Here is a 13,759-nt window from a genome sequence, read left to right as displayed (position 1 = left end):
ATATATAGAGAGAGAGAGAGAGAGAGAGAGAGAGAGAGAGAGAGACTGAAAAGATAAACACCAGAATGTGTATCACTTATAAACATCACTTATCTCCTGGCAGTTGGATTGTAGATTATTTTAGTTTCTTCTATTTGCTTATATGTCTTGCTCAAATTTTCTATGATTATTATTACAATTCTACAATGTATCAGTTGTGTATTGATTAAAAATTTTATTAGTTGTTACTAATTTAGCTTGTTTTGAACAAAAAACTAGCTGGTGATTACAAATAGAAAATGTTTTACTTAAATAATCCCAAACTAGGTGTAAAGAAGTACAGGAGCAATTTCAAAGGGGAAAATAGGCAACAACTTCAGCTTTATCTTCTGTTTCTTTACAGCCATCCCTCAAGCCAGTTGTGAAACTAATGAGGAAATCTGGAATCCAGATGAAGTTCCAGAAAGAGCAGAGCATGATGACATGTGGGATGTTAGAGAAATACCAGAGTAAGTCAGATGAAGCCAGGAATGTGTTTAGGGGTTTAAACTAGATTTGTCATTTGATACCATTCTATTTTTGACAAGATTCATAAAGTAACTTCTACCACATAAAAGCTAAAATTACAGTGACACACAGAAAGCATGTGTAATTGATAATTTCTTCCCTTCTAAAGCAGAAAATAACAATAAAACATAAGACCTTCCTTTCAGTTATTATCTAACAAAAAATAAAAAACACAGTCATTTTCATTATAAATTTATTTAATGTCAGTCAGTTGTATAATATGAAGCCAACAGTGGGAAAACAGCCTATTAAATTACAAACATTCATGCAAACTAAATTATTATGCCATGTTTATATGTCAAAGACCTGTTTTTAATTATTCAATGTTCTACATTGACTATGACTATAAAACTGTGTCCAATGCTTGAAAAAAGGCTATGCTTCTATTTTCTAAGTCAGTTCTGAAAATAGAAGCAGTGGGAGACTGCAGATAATTAACTGGAAAAAAGTATACAGCTCTCAAATATTCAATGTCAAAAAAACCATAAACCTCATTAAAAAAAATCAAAGGGGATTTAAAAACATTTCTGAATGAAGAGAGTAAATCTCAGGTTATGTTTATACAGTATACACATTTCCATATGAAAGGTAAGAATCAAGTCACTCATTTGTCATATTGTCTAATAAATGTCAAACATCTATATATGGCAAGCTCTAAATTTGAGTAAATTTTCACTTTTCCTGATGTTTAATCTTCTGTGGAAAGAACATCCATGAAAGTTTACATGCCTAAGTAATCCAGTCAGGATATAAAAGAAAATGCTTTTTAATTTTTTTTAAGTCTTTATTTTCTATTTCATGCAAATATATTTCAAAATGTCCTAATGGGTAAAGAGAAACATGGATAAAGAACGTGGACAGACAGTTCACAAAAGGACTCACTAGTGGCCAAATAAAAAATAATAAGGGCCTGATCTAAGCCACTGGCCTCAAGAAGAAGCATGAGGTTCTTTATTTGAGAGATTTTTTGAAGGCAGATTTGGTATTTGATTAGATATAATGAATGAGAAGAAAGTGTTAAAATGATGCTGAGGTAGCTAGCTTTGGTGACTGGGTGAATAGTGGGACAATTAAGTATAATTGGGAATGTAGGTGGAGGGGAAGCATGGTTTTGGATGTGTGGACTGTGAGGTGCCTTTAGGACATCAGGCAAATTTATATAGTAGGCAACTGGAAAATTTCATCTGGAGATGAGGAGAAGAGAAGCAGCTAGTGCAAATCTATTTGGTGATCACAGGCATATGGATCGACACCTTTCTGTTTTGTTTTAACCTGGCTTCACCTTTGTAAATATCTGATAGATGTTATATCCTGTTAAGAAAAAAATGCTCCATATAGCTACTTATTGTTAGTCCTGTTCCAACTCAGAGAAATCCCTTTTTCATTCTTGGGCATTCCCATTTGCTAGTTGTCAGAAGTTTAAAGTAATCCTTTAGTCTTCCTGTCCAGAGATTTACCATTTCTTCATTAGGGCAGAATTAAACAGAAAAGAACATGTGTGAATGTTTACTTACTTTGTTCCATCTAAAATGATAAGGTACATAATGGCTGCATGATTCTATAAACCACGCTATCTCTAAGGGCCCAAGTGAATCGTCATGTGTGAGTGAAATACCAAGAAAATCTTTCATTGAACTAAGAATTCTGTAGAACTAGATTCTAAACACTATAATGTAGCCGTGCTCACTACATTACCAGTGTTTCTATTGTAGAATTTTAGATATTGAAAAGACCATAGAGATCATTTAATTCAAACCCATCCCCATTCATAACTTGTACAAATGTGGAACTCTATGAGTTTGTGACTTGACTAAGGTCACATGGTTAATGACATAAATGGTACTAAATCTGGATTTTCTAACTCTGTGGATTAAATTCAGCAGAGGAGAGTTTCTACCCATCCATCAAACCCCAGGTTATGGGCCCACTATTCTGAGTCATTGTTTTCCTTGAAAGGACTTTCCTGTTTTCTTCTACTTAGAATCTTATTAGAAGTTCCCTTAATCCATTTCATTTGTTTAGCTTTAAAACAAGTTTTATTTTAGAAAAGAAGAATATATGACATAAATCCTGCTTTACAAGGCTAGGTATTTTTGACTGAATTTCTAGACTTCTATTCCTTTATGTTCTGCTATAGGCCTGAAAAACTGCAAGTACTCCATTTAGTCCTTTTGTTTTATTTTATTTTATTTTTTTTGTAATGGCATGGTCTCATAAGTTTCTAATTCTCTGCTCTGTGACAGGGAATTGCTCTTTCAGTCGAGTCTCTGTATCAACATCTTTTTTTTTTTTCAGATATGAGCTTATATACAAACAGCAGGTGGGAACTGAGGATATGTTCCTAGGATTGACGAGAAAGGACTCTTCAACAGCATGTTGTGAGGATCTAGTGGTAAGCTTCTCCTCCCTTAGTCATTTTTCTTATGACCATTATAGCTAAATTGACTGCCTGCCTATTGTATACATAACACTATAAGCAAGGCTGTAAACTCTTTAGAAATAGTGATTTTTATGTTTCAGGTATTAAAGGAATAATGGGATAGACAGTTTAAAATTGGTAAACATATACAAAATAAATAAACCTTACACACATGGATAAGATTTACAAATAAACATAATAGAATCATATGATATAATACACTATTTCTGATCATATTAAAACTGCCCAATCCAACTGGACTGCATTTCTTTCATCTTAGTTCTGTCCTCTGCATGCCATCTGATTGGTTATTAACTTCTGATAAGTCGATGGGCAACCAGAAAGAAGTATTTCCTTCCCAGAATGTCTTTTCTCTTGTGTCTGTATCTCTTTTAATAACTTGGCTTACATTGGGAAATTTAAAAAGGGGTTTCTTAATTTTCAGATCTGAACTTTTGATCTAAAACTTTAAAAAGACATCTAAAGTGTTACTTGGCTCTCTAATCTGAATGACATTACAGGATATTGGAGAACAACCCTTGCTAAGCCACTGTTTCTGTATAATAACAATAGCAATGCCAATGATATCATTGAAACCACTTTATTTTTGTTTATTTGAGCCTTGTAATGATCTTGTTAAAATATATGGGTCTAACCAAGAGTGTAGAATGCAACTCATTTTGGCAATATACACTAGTAATTCTGGTATGAATTTATTTTTTGAGATCCAGGGCTGTTCTTCTATCTTTTTCCTTCCCTCTATTACAATACTCTACAGCAGGAGTCCCCCAACTCTCAGGCCTCGGACAGGCACAGGTTTTTGGCCTTTTAGGAACTCGGGCTACACAGCAGGAGGTGAGCGGCGGGCCAATAAAAGAAGCTTTATTTGTATTTGTACCTGCTCCTCAGCTCTGCCTCAGATCATCAGGCATTAGATTCTCATAGGAGCATCTAATGGTCCCTGGTGCCAAAAAGGTTGGGGATCACTGCTCTACAGTAGAGAGTACTGAGGTGCCCATAGAAGATTCTTAATATTTTTTTCCTTAAGCGAATGATAGACGGAATCTCTGTTTTGTGTGAACTTCAAGTTTTTCTCTTATTAGCAAAATCTTAGACATTCAATTGAATCAAGTAACATAATGGGAATAGTGACTTTAAGTACTTCAGGAGATTTTTCAAACTCAAATGAGTTAAGGTTTCAAGTGATCTTGCTTGAAGTAATTAGCTCCCAGAATTTTACCAGTAATATTCAAATTCTTCTCTCTTAAATTACTGTAAAATTATATTTTTGATGTCTGATATTGAGGATTGCTCTAAACTCTGGAGGAATTCTAGGCTCTAAATAAATAAAACTGTTGTGAGAGATTATATACAAATAGCAGGTGGGAACTAAGGCTATATTCCTAGGATTGACAAGAAAAGACTCTTCAACAGTGTGTTATAACGAACTAGTGGTAAGTTTTTCCATTTCTCTCATGCAAATTGCTACTAGTATTAATGATAAAGGTATACTGAATGAAGAATCATGGAAACTAAATCACAATTCAGAATAGGAATATGCAATTTATCTAAAACTCAACAAATATATACAGAAAAAGTCTTGATCTTTCCCTCTAATGAATTTATAATCAACTAGGGAGACAAAACTAACATAAATGAACTGATTTTATTGTTAACAATGAAATTCAGTGTTGACAATTGTAAGTTTCCCAGGAGTTCAGAGGGTTTGGATAAGAACTAAACCCCAATGAATGGCAGCAGCAAAAGAAACATTTGTTGGTGCTATGACACTTTACCACATTATACTGTTCTTTTTTTTCTTCTTTCTTTTTAATCACATATTCACTTAGTGAATATATACCAGACACTATCCTAAGTACTGGGGATACAGAAATAAATAAGAAATAGTCAGTTACCTTCAGGAATTTCCAATAAAGGAGATGAACACCTAACAAATCACAGCAGTTCAGTATGGTAAGCACATATTAGAGGCATATACCAGGTACCTAGTGACATAAAGCAGAAAGGGATCAACTGTCTTTGGGTGGATCAGATTTCTATGGTGGACAACATTCTAAGAAGAGCATTCCAAGCAGAGGTGGGGGTACATGGAAAAGTATCCAGGCATAAAAGAGCATGGCTTTTTGAGTAAGTAGTGAGTATAATAAGAATAAAGAATAATTGTGGATCATGGTATAGTGGTAAACTGATTCTCAAAAAAGGAAAAAAAAAAACCCTCATTTTTAGCTTGAATTTTATCCTGTAGGCAAATGAATGATGATGTCCATCATCATTGCTTAACCCCACTGGTAAGACTCAGACTAAAGAGGTTGTTGACCCTATCTCAAGTGTTTCTTGCTCAAATTTATATGCTTATTATTTCCATTGATAATATAGCACTTCCTCAAATCTAAAACATCACCAAATTATAAACATGTCATTTATTTAATAACAAAGGAAAATAGGTATGCTATCACATTAAATGTGCACATTGATTGTGCAATGCATCTTAATATCAGAAATATTAAAATGCAGGGAAAATTGCACATTAGAATTGACTAAATATGTTTTTTGGGTCCTGGACCGGGTATACATATAACAATGCAGCCCAGAGACTTTAAGAAGATCTCTGCTTAAGCTGAGTAAGGTTTTAGTAGGAGAATACACAATCTGGTTAAGTACAAAGAGTGATTTGGGGTTTAAAAATTCACAAGGACCACCCTTTTCTTTACCCTTCCCAGACTCCAAATAAGAAAACAAAATTTATGAGTCCTAAATCAAAGCAATTGTCCTAAACAAAATTCTGGTAGGACTATGTATATCTTCAGCAAATCTTCCATTCTTTCCTTCTAACCCCAACCCAAAGAGCTTCATTATCTAAATTCTACCTGCTGCTCTACTCTTGAATTTGTAGCTACCAAACTTCCTTTGCCTTAATCTATATTTAGGCATTTTATATTTTAAATAAAAATGTATATATTTGAAGTATACAACATGATGAAATGATATACCTATACATAGTGAAGTGATTTTAACAGTCAAGCTAATTAACATATCATCTCGCAGAGTTACCATTTGTGTGTGTGGTAAGAACACCTAAAATCTACTCTTAGCAAATTCCCAGTATTCAATACAGTATTATTAACTAAAGTTATCATGCTGTATATTAATTTTAGAGCTAGAACTAGGCTAGTGGTTTGCAAGTTTGTTTTGTTTTGCTTTGCCTTGTTTTTAGCTACCAATCCTTTTCATCAAATAAAATTTTATGAGAAAGACCAACATATAAAACACATAACAGTACCCCTACCTTGGTTAAAATGGTACTATCACCCATGAGGCAGTTCCTATGAGAAAAACTGGAGCTCCTTGAAACACAGTTTGAAAGATGCCAATCTAGTCTTTCCTCCTTACATTACAGTTCATTTGAGAAAATAAGGTCAAGCTTACAAGGTATCAAATACTCATATAAATTAATGGAAAAATAATAAGTGAGCTAGAGGGCTTTTTCCTCCTAGGTGACATGTCTATTTTCCTTTAAACCTCATGAGTAGAATGCCCTGTCTTGTTTTATTTTATTTTATATTTTATTTTCTCTTTTGTCCTCTCTACTCTTCATCCCTCCCCACAAGGCTCTCACTATAAGGGGTTTGATATTTATCCTTGACTATATACCCTTAAATACATGTTTATCATTGTTTGCTATATATATTTTTTAATTCAACAAATACTTATTGAGCACTTATTATAGGCCAGATAGTCAATATAGAGTGTTGAACAAAATAGATTAGTTTTTCCTCCTCTTAAGGGGTTTACTGTCAAGAGATCAAGCAGTCCATAAGCAGAAGCACAGACTTTCATAGATTTATCCAATAAGGAAACAATGAGATCAAATGGATATAGTTTATTACTTACACAGACATCATATGTAAGATCAGCTTGGTATCAGCTCCCGGTGTCCCTTTACCCCACAGGACGACATCAAACTGAAGAGGCTGAAGAGTCCACCCTAGACTGCAACTAAGTTGTTTTCTAGCCAGCATCTGTAGCTAAGGGGAGGGAGGTGGAAAGTCCTATGCCTTGCTGGAATCAGGGAGTAGGTTTGAGAAACTGCCTCATGGCAGCCTTCTGCCTGATAAGGAGCCTCCCACAAGGTAGAAAGACAGATAAGAAATAGCCTTTAGGCAACTCCCCACAAGACTGTCTATTTCCCATTCCAAGAGGATCACAGGATGTTCTGCCAAGTGCACAGTTGAGCCTTGCCTACACGGACTATATGGATACTGCAAAGTTGCCGGAATGCCATAGTGGAGCCATTTTCCTACATTTACAGTCTACAAATAAAAGTTTTTGTCCTGATTTTTTTCACTTAACATAATATAATAATAGTAGCAAACAATTTATATAATACTTACTAGGTGCCAGGCGTTTATCTAAGAACTTTGCACATAACTCATTAATCCTCACACTAAAACTCTATGAAATCAGTGCTATTATCCCTATTTTACAAATGTGGTTACTGAAGCACAAAAAAGTTAAGTAATTTGCTTCAGGTCATACACTTAGAATCTAGCAGAACTACAATTTGAACTCAGGAAATTTGAAGTTGATAGAAATAAGTGCAAAGTGATATGGACACAAAGAGGAGAAAGCCCAAGCAGACTTCATAATACAAGTGGCCTTTGACCTGGACATTTGAAGAACATAACTGTCGTGGTGAAAAAGATGTTTAAGCAAGGTGAACAGCATGAGCAAACTCATGATGCCATGAAAGTAGATATGTTTTGAAAACTTCTTGTTATGTTTTTGAAGCTCCAGGTTGCACTAGCATGGTCGACTCTAGTAGCAGATTATGGTGAAGAATGCAGTGAAGATTATGGTAGGAGATGAATGTGAGTTTGGAAGGCTGATAGTAGGAAAACCAGTTGATATACAATTGTACTAGTTAAGGTGAGAGAAGTAAAAGCCTGGACTATGGCAATGGGGATAGAAAAGAATTGCTTCAGTGGACATTTTCAAGGTAGTATGGATATGATTTAGAAAGTGATCAAATGTGATTTGTGAAGGAGAAACAGGAGTCAGATTTCTAGCTTGGGTGACTAGGTGAATAGTGATAGCATAAATTAAGATATGGGAATGTAAAGTGGTAGACTTCTGGATTGTAGTCCTAGAGATGGTTTTTGTTTCTTTTTGCTCATCTGAATTTTCCATATTTTTTATAATTACCATTTATTACTTTTGAAATGAGAATAAACAAAGGATAGTGGGGATCAGGTATGGAATTCAAAAGAAAGAAGACAATTCTAGGAGAAAAATATTGTTTTGGTTATATTAAGTTTGAACTGCTTGTAAAAAATCTTGTTGGAAGTGTCCAGTAGGCTATTAGAAACACAAGTCTATGTGGAACTCAAAGATAAGAACTGGAGATGTTGATTTTCAGAGTTTGTGTTTGCTCTTTGCAGGGGTTAGAATATATTACCACAGAGTGCTGGTTTTACATTGGGCTTGGAATGAAATAGAACTGATTTTAGGTAGCATGTATATTCTTAAAGATGGGGAGATGTTAATAAGGATACTAGGAAACTTGCAGAAATAGGACTAATTTGGGACAGAATAGGTGGCCCCTAGGATGGAGTCAACAATCAGAGACAGAGTTCAAACAGAGACACTGTAAATTCTCCCTCCAGTTCCAGGCCACATACTGAAAACCAAGAGAGATCGGATCAATGAGGTGAGGTTAGGATTGTGGCATGGCTTAAGAGATACAAACAATAACGATGAGGAAGCCAAAAAACTGGCATATAAATAAGGTAGGAAAGAATGGGAACCTCCGTACCCCTGAGAAATAGGGCTGATTGAGGTACCTGACCTCTTGGATGCCAGTTGGGGAGTGTGAGTAAAGGAACTTTAGGTATCAAACATATGTAAGGAGAGAGCCCGGCTTCCCCATAGGACTATTTTTGGAAGGAAGGGAGATGAGTGCCATGGGGAAGAAGGTCAGTAGATTCCTATTTTTACATGGGTTTTCAGTAGCAGACTATCTCCAAAATCCAAAAATGAATGGGGCTAGGGTTATTGATATTCTGTCAAATGGCCCATCATTTGTTCCAGGAGAGGGGAAAAGCAGCCTGCACATAGCCTGGTACACTTTTTGAGCTGCAATGGATATATAATATTTTGGTGCTCCTACTTTAATGGACCTATATTGATAAGGGAACATTCTGATGTGACCTAAAAAACAAGCTATTAGGTTTTTTTTTATTGTCACCTCCTCACTAGGATATGAGCCTTACTCCACCTCTAAATCTCACTGAGAATGGGGTGAGAGTAAGGGATGGAATAGGAGTCAGTCACCATCTGGCAGACACAACCAGGAGTCATATGTTTATCACACGTATTCATCTCAGAAAGGACAATCAATCATTTTGAGCAAATTGTCTGCTCATCTGCTGAGAATTCACTTGCTTCTTGAATGGTCTGCTTCTCAAATCCTGATTTCTCTCTTAAGGTTAAAGCAGTCATATTCGTTTACTTTTAATAAATAACTAGATTTGGCTGCTCAATAATGGAATGGATTCTCTATTCCATTTAAAATTCTAGAGGATGGACACCTTTTTTGTGGGCTTTCTAATTATGCTAACCTTATTTGATTGGTTATATATCAGACTGTGTGGCAGGAAGAAGGATATTAGAGCTGTAATACAATTCCTTATTATCAGCTCCAGGTAGCACTGTAAACCTTCGAATAATTTCTAGTAGTTATCTCAGGAATATACATACATTTATAGTTAATATCATAACATTCATTTATAATGATAGTAGGGAGTTGAATACTCCCCTTAAAAACTTACCTTACTGTAGAGACTTAATATATTTCTGACTATGAAAGTTAGATATATTTAAATTTTTAAATGATACTAAAATTAGAAAAGTTGAAAATAAAAGTTCCCTATAATTAAAGATAGGGACAGAGAGATAGAGAGACAGAGAGATTGGGGGTAAGAGAGATGAACTCAAGGTCAGGAATGAAATAAGAGTGTAAGATGTCTTATACATATTACTTGGTAATAAAATCACTAATTTTACATTTTGATACTGTCATTTTAAGGAGGTTTCATCAAAATATCTGAATCACATATTCTGGCATCCTTGAACTGGAACTGGCAGCAACTTCTGAATCCATGCAAGCAGATTCATGTATTTTTCTTAGAAAACACCAATATTTGAGGGATGGATAAAGGAAAAAGAAACTGAGAAGAATATACAGAGATGGGGGAAGCCATAATAGTATCTACTGTTATAGAGAAATAAAGCAGGACTAGGATGCAGAAGCAACTTTTAGATTCGTCAGTTAAGAAGTCTTTGGTGGCCTTTGGAAGAGAGCAGCTTCAGTGGAGTGGTAGGGGCCAACACAAAACTGAAGAAAGCTGAGCCATGAATATGAAATGAAGAAGAGAAGGCAGCAAATACGGATTGTTCTTTGAGGAACTTAGCAGTGAAAGGGGAGGAAAAAGAGGAGGTGATCATTGAGGAGGAGACATGATAGAGATTTTTTTTTTTTTTTTTAGGATAGGAGAGACTTAAGAATTTGTTTCCACTGATGACAATAATCCATTCATTTTTGGGGGTAATATTTATCAAGTACCTACTGTATGTCACTGGAGCTAACAAACAAACAGTAAAAAAAGTAATCATGGTATGGGCCTCCAAGTCTTTTAGAAATGGTATAAGCATTTTTGGTTACAGGATGTTATTGGCATTTAGTACTCAGTGGCCAAGGATGCTCTAAATCCTACAATAAGAAGAACACTCCTGAAAAATGAAGAGTTGTTCTGCACAAAAAGAGAGGTTAGGAAAAGAGAGATTGAAGACATAAGAATGACCATTCAGCAGTATTAAACCCTTTTGATTACTCCCTTCTTCTTGAGACACCTTTTTCTCTTTAATGGCCTCACTCTTCCCTAGTTTTTCTCCCAAATCACTGGGTACTCTTCATCTCCTTTGATTTCAAATCACTGGCTCTTCCTCTTCTGCCTCAAGTTCTTTAGGCCTCTGAAAAATATCTATGTATTTTTTTCTCTATTCTCTTAGCATCTAGTCCTCTGGCTTTAAATACTATGTATCTCTCTAGTCTTGACCTCTCCCATGAGATTCAGATTCATTTACCTAACTACTTACTTGATATCTTCCATGTGTTTAATAGGCAACTCAAAACTAATGTCCAACACAGAACTCTTAATTGCCTTCCCTAGACCTCTTTCCCACTGATCTTTCTCATCTCAGGAAACGGCCACAACATTAACCCAATCACACAATCTAAAAACCTAAAAACCTTTACAGCAAGTCTTGCTGACTCTACTTTCAAAATATATTCTAAATCCATCTAATTTTCATTACCATCACAACTACCATTATGTCTAAACCATCATCTCTCAACTGGACCATTATGATTCCATCCTGACTCATCCCTCTCCTTCTATTCTTGCTTCTTTGCAGCCTTTCCACAGTGTTCAGAGAGGTTCTTTCAAAAAATAAATCAGATCACATCACTTCTTTGCTCAGAACCTGCAACAGCTTCCTACTGCACTTAGAACAAAATCCAAGCTCCTCGTCTTGACCTATAAGGCCCTATATGATATGAGCTCTGCCTACTTTTTCAATTTCATCTGATACCACATTTTCATCCTCATTCATTATGTTCTAGCCACCCTGGCCTTCTTTCTGATCTTTCAATATATCAAGTAATTTTCCAATTCTTTGCTATTCATCCTACTTCGAATGCTCTTCCCTCAAATGATGATAATTTTACCTCCAATTTCTTTCTTGTTTAATTTCATCAGTTAGTACCTCCAGAACTACATTACATGATGGTGGTAAATATTGGCCATTATTTTGTATTTCTCTCTTTAATTTGAATGTTTTAGTGTTTCTTCATTCAGCCTGAATCTGAATTTTGGGTTGTGCATTAAGGAATTATTTCTCTATTCTGATTTTATGAAGAGTTAAAAGCAAGAAAGGATGATGACTTTGATCAAATGCCTTAATATTTGTGGCAATCATATTTTAAATAGTATAGTCAGGGAAGGTCTCACTGAGAAGGCAATATTTGTGCAAAGACTTAAAGGAGATGAAGAAGTAAAGTTAGGATGTTGGAAAGGTCATCTAAGTGGGTATTTAAATCACCCAGATTTAAGACAGAAGGTAATGTTAGATATATCAATGGAAAACAAAGAACTGTTAGAGAAATTAGGGTGAGAGCATGACCCAGGAATTGGTAGATAATTGCAGCAAGGAAGGTAATCAGTGGCATAGTGTGAAGACACGAGATTTATTTTTAAAAGCTAGAGGGAAGGGGCAGGCCCAGTGATTTAAGGGATATGGGAGAAAAAAAACAGGCACCAATTGAAAAGGCTATAAGGGGAGCAGTGTCACCAAGTGAGATCTAGATTTCAGTTAGACTAAGAAGATGAAGAGAATATTCAAAGAGGCTTATGAGATAAAGGATGATGTACTATGCATTCCAGAGGACCTAATGGAAGGGGTAGGAAATGTAAACAAACTAGGAGATATGAACATCCAGATGCTTCTTGTGTTTACTGACAAATAGAGATAAAAATATAATGAATTTAGTTCTAGTAGTCTCAAGACAGTTAGTGGTGGTGAGGCAGTGAGTGTTTGGGGTGAGCTATCTAGAACCCATAAATTAAATAAGAATATCTTTCAAAGTGTCAGCCCAAACCCTTCTGTATATCTTAAGCTTCACTGAAATTCCAGTAAATAACATAGACTGGCCAAGTTACAAATAAGATATGTTTCATTTATTCTTCTGTTCCGGTGGTCAAGAAGTGGCAGTTCAAGAAGAAACAGAATGGATGAACTCTCTGGAACACTTGCTATTTGGTCTTCTCATTTCAATTTTCATATACCTTATAATATGATCATAGACACTTATTTGAGGATCTGGGGAGCCCATATTAATTACTTATGGATTATAGGAATATAATCTCTTTAGGAACCATCTTGTCCTATAATTCTATCAATAAGAACAGGATAAGAAAGAGGAAATTTAAAATTCAAAATGATAATCCCATATTAATGACCCTCTCCCAAAGGCTTTGGTCTATTAGCCCAACTCTGTTACAACACATAGAGGGGAGTAAATGAAGGACCATGAAAATACTTGTAAGCAATTTGACCTACCTTAACCTATCTTAAGGAAAGCCCCAAAGTGAATTCCTAGAGAGAGACTAAGTGAGTAGTTTTGACTACTTGCCTGAAGACAAGCTGAAAGTGGGAAGAACGGATCTCACAAAACTTAAATTAGTGTGCTTTTTTCCTGCTACTTTTTATTCAGAAGAATTTCCTGTTACTAATTATGCCAGAAGACAGAGGTTTGAACTAAAGTTAATGATGGACACTGTGGTAGCCAGTTTACAAGATGTTCCCCTAAAATTCTCACCTCCCAATATTCCCCTTGTGTAGTCCTTTTGTGAGAACATTGAATAGGGCTGACCTGTATACCCAATGGAATATTACAGAAATAAAAGAATATACTTTAAAAATTATTTATTTAATTTACTTTCATTTATACAGTACATTGGGTAGACACCTATATAGTTCATAAAATGATCCCTCCAATTGCTCCCTCCCTCCCCTGGCCCTCCACCTAGCCATCTTATTAATGCTAACTGCATTCCCTCTGCCATGCTCCCCATCTTCCCTCCACATTTTTTTTTTTATTTGAAAAGTTTTATAATATTTTCTAAAGATGATTTACAGGACAAAAAGTGAAAATTT

The 13,759-nt window shown here is 35.3% G+C and overlaps 1 protein-coding gene across 2 annotated transcripts in view; it reads left to right on the top strand.

Moving 5' to 3' along the window:
• Positions 1-13,759, top strand: part of PIH1D3 (PIH1 domain containing 3) — a 35,300-nt gene that overhangs the window by 11,909 nt on the left and 9,632 nt on the right. For both annotated transcript variants that reach the window (XM_006914790.3, XM_015591647.2), the window contains exons 4-5: positions 383-488; positions 2,842-2,938. In XM_006914790.3, coding sequence (XP_006914852.1) covers positions 383-488; positions 2,842-2,938 — 203 coding nt within the window. The remainder of the gene's footprint in view (positions 1-382; positions 489-2,841; positions 2,939-13,759) is intronic.

The sequence above is a fragment of the Pteropus alecto genome, unplaced genomic scaffold (genome assembly GCF_000325575.1).
Source record: "Pteropus alecto unplaced genomic scaffold, ASM32557v1 scaffold246, whole genome shotgun sequence".
Classification (NCBI taxonomy): Eukaryota; Metazoa; Chordata; class Mammalia; order Chiroptera; family Pteropodidae; genus Pteropus; species Pteropus alecto.
This window is presented reverse-complemented; position numbering and strand designations above follow the sequence as displayed.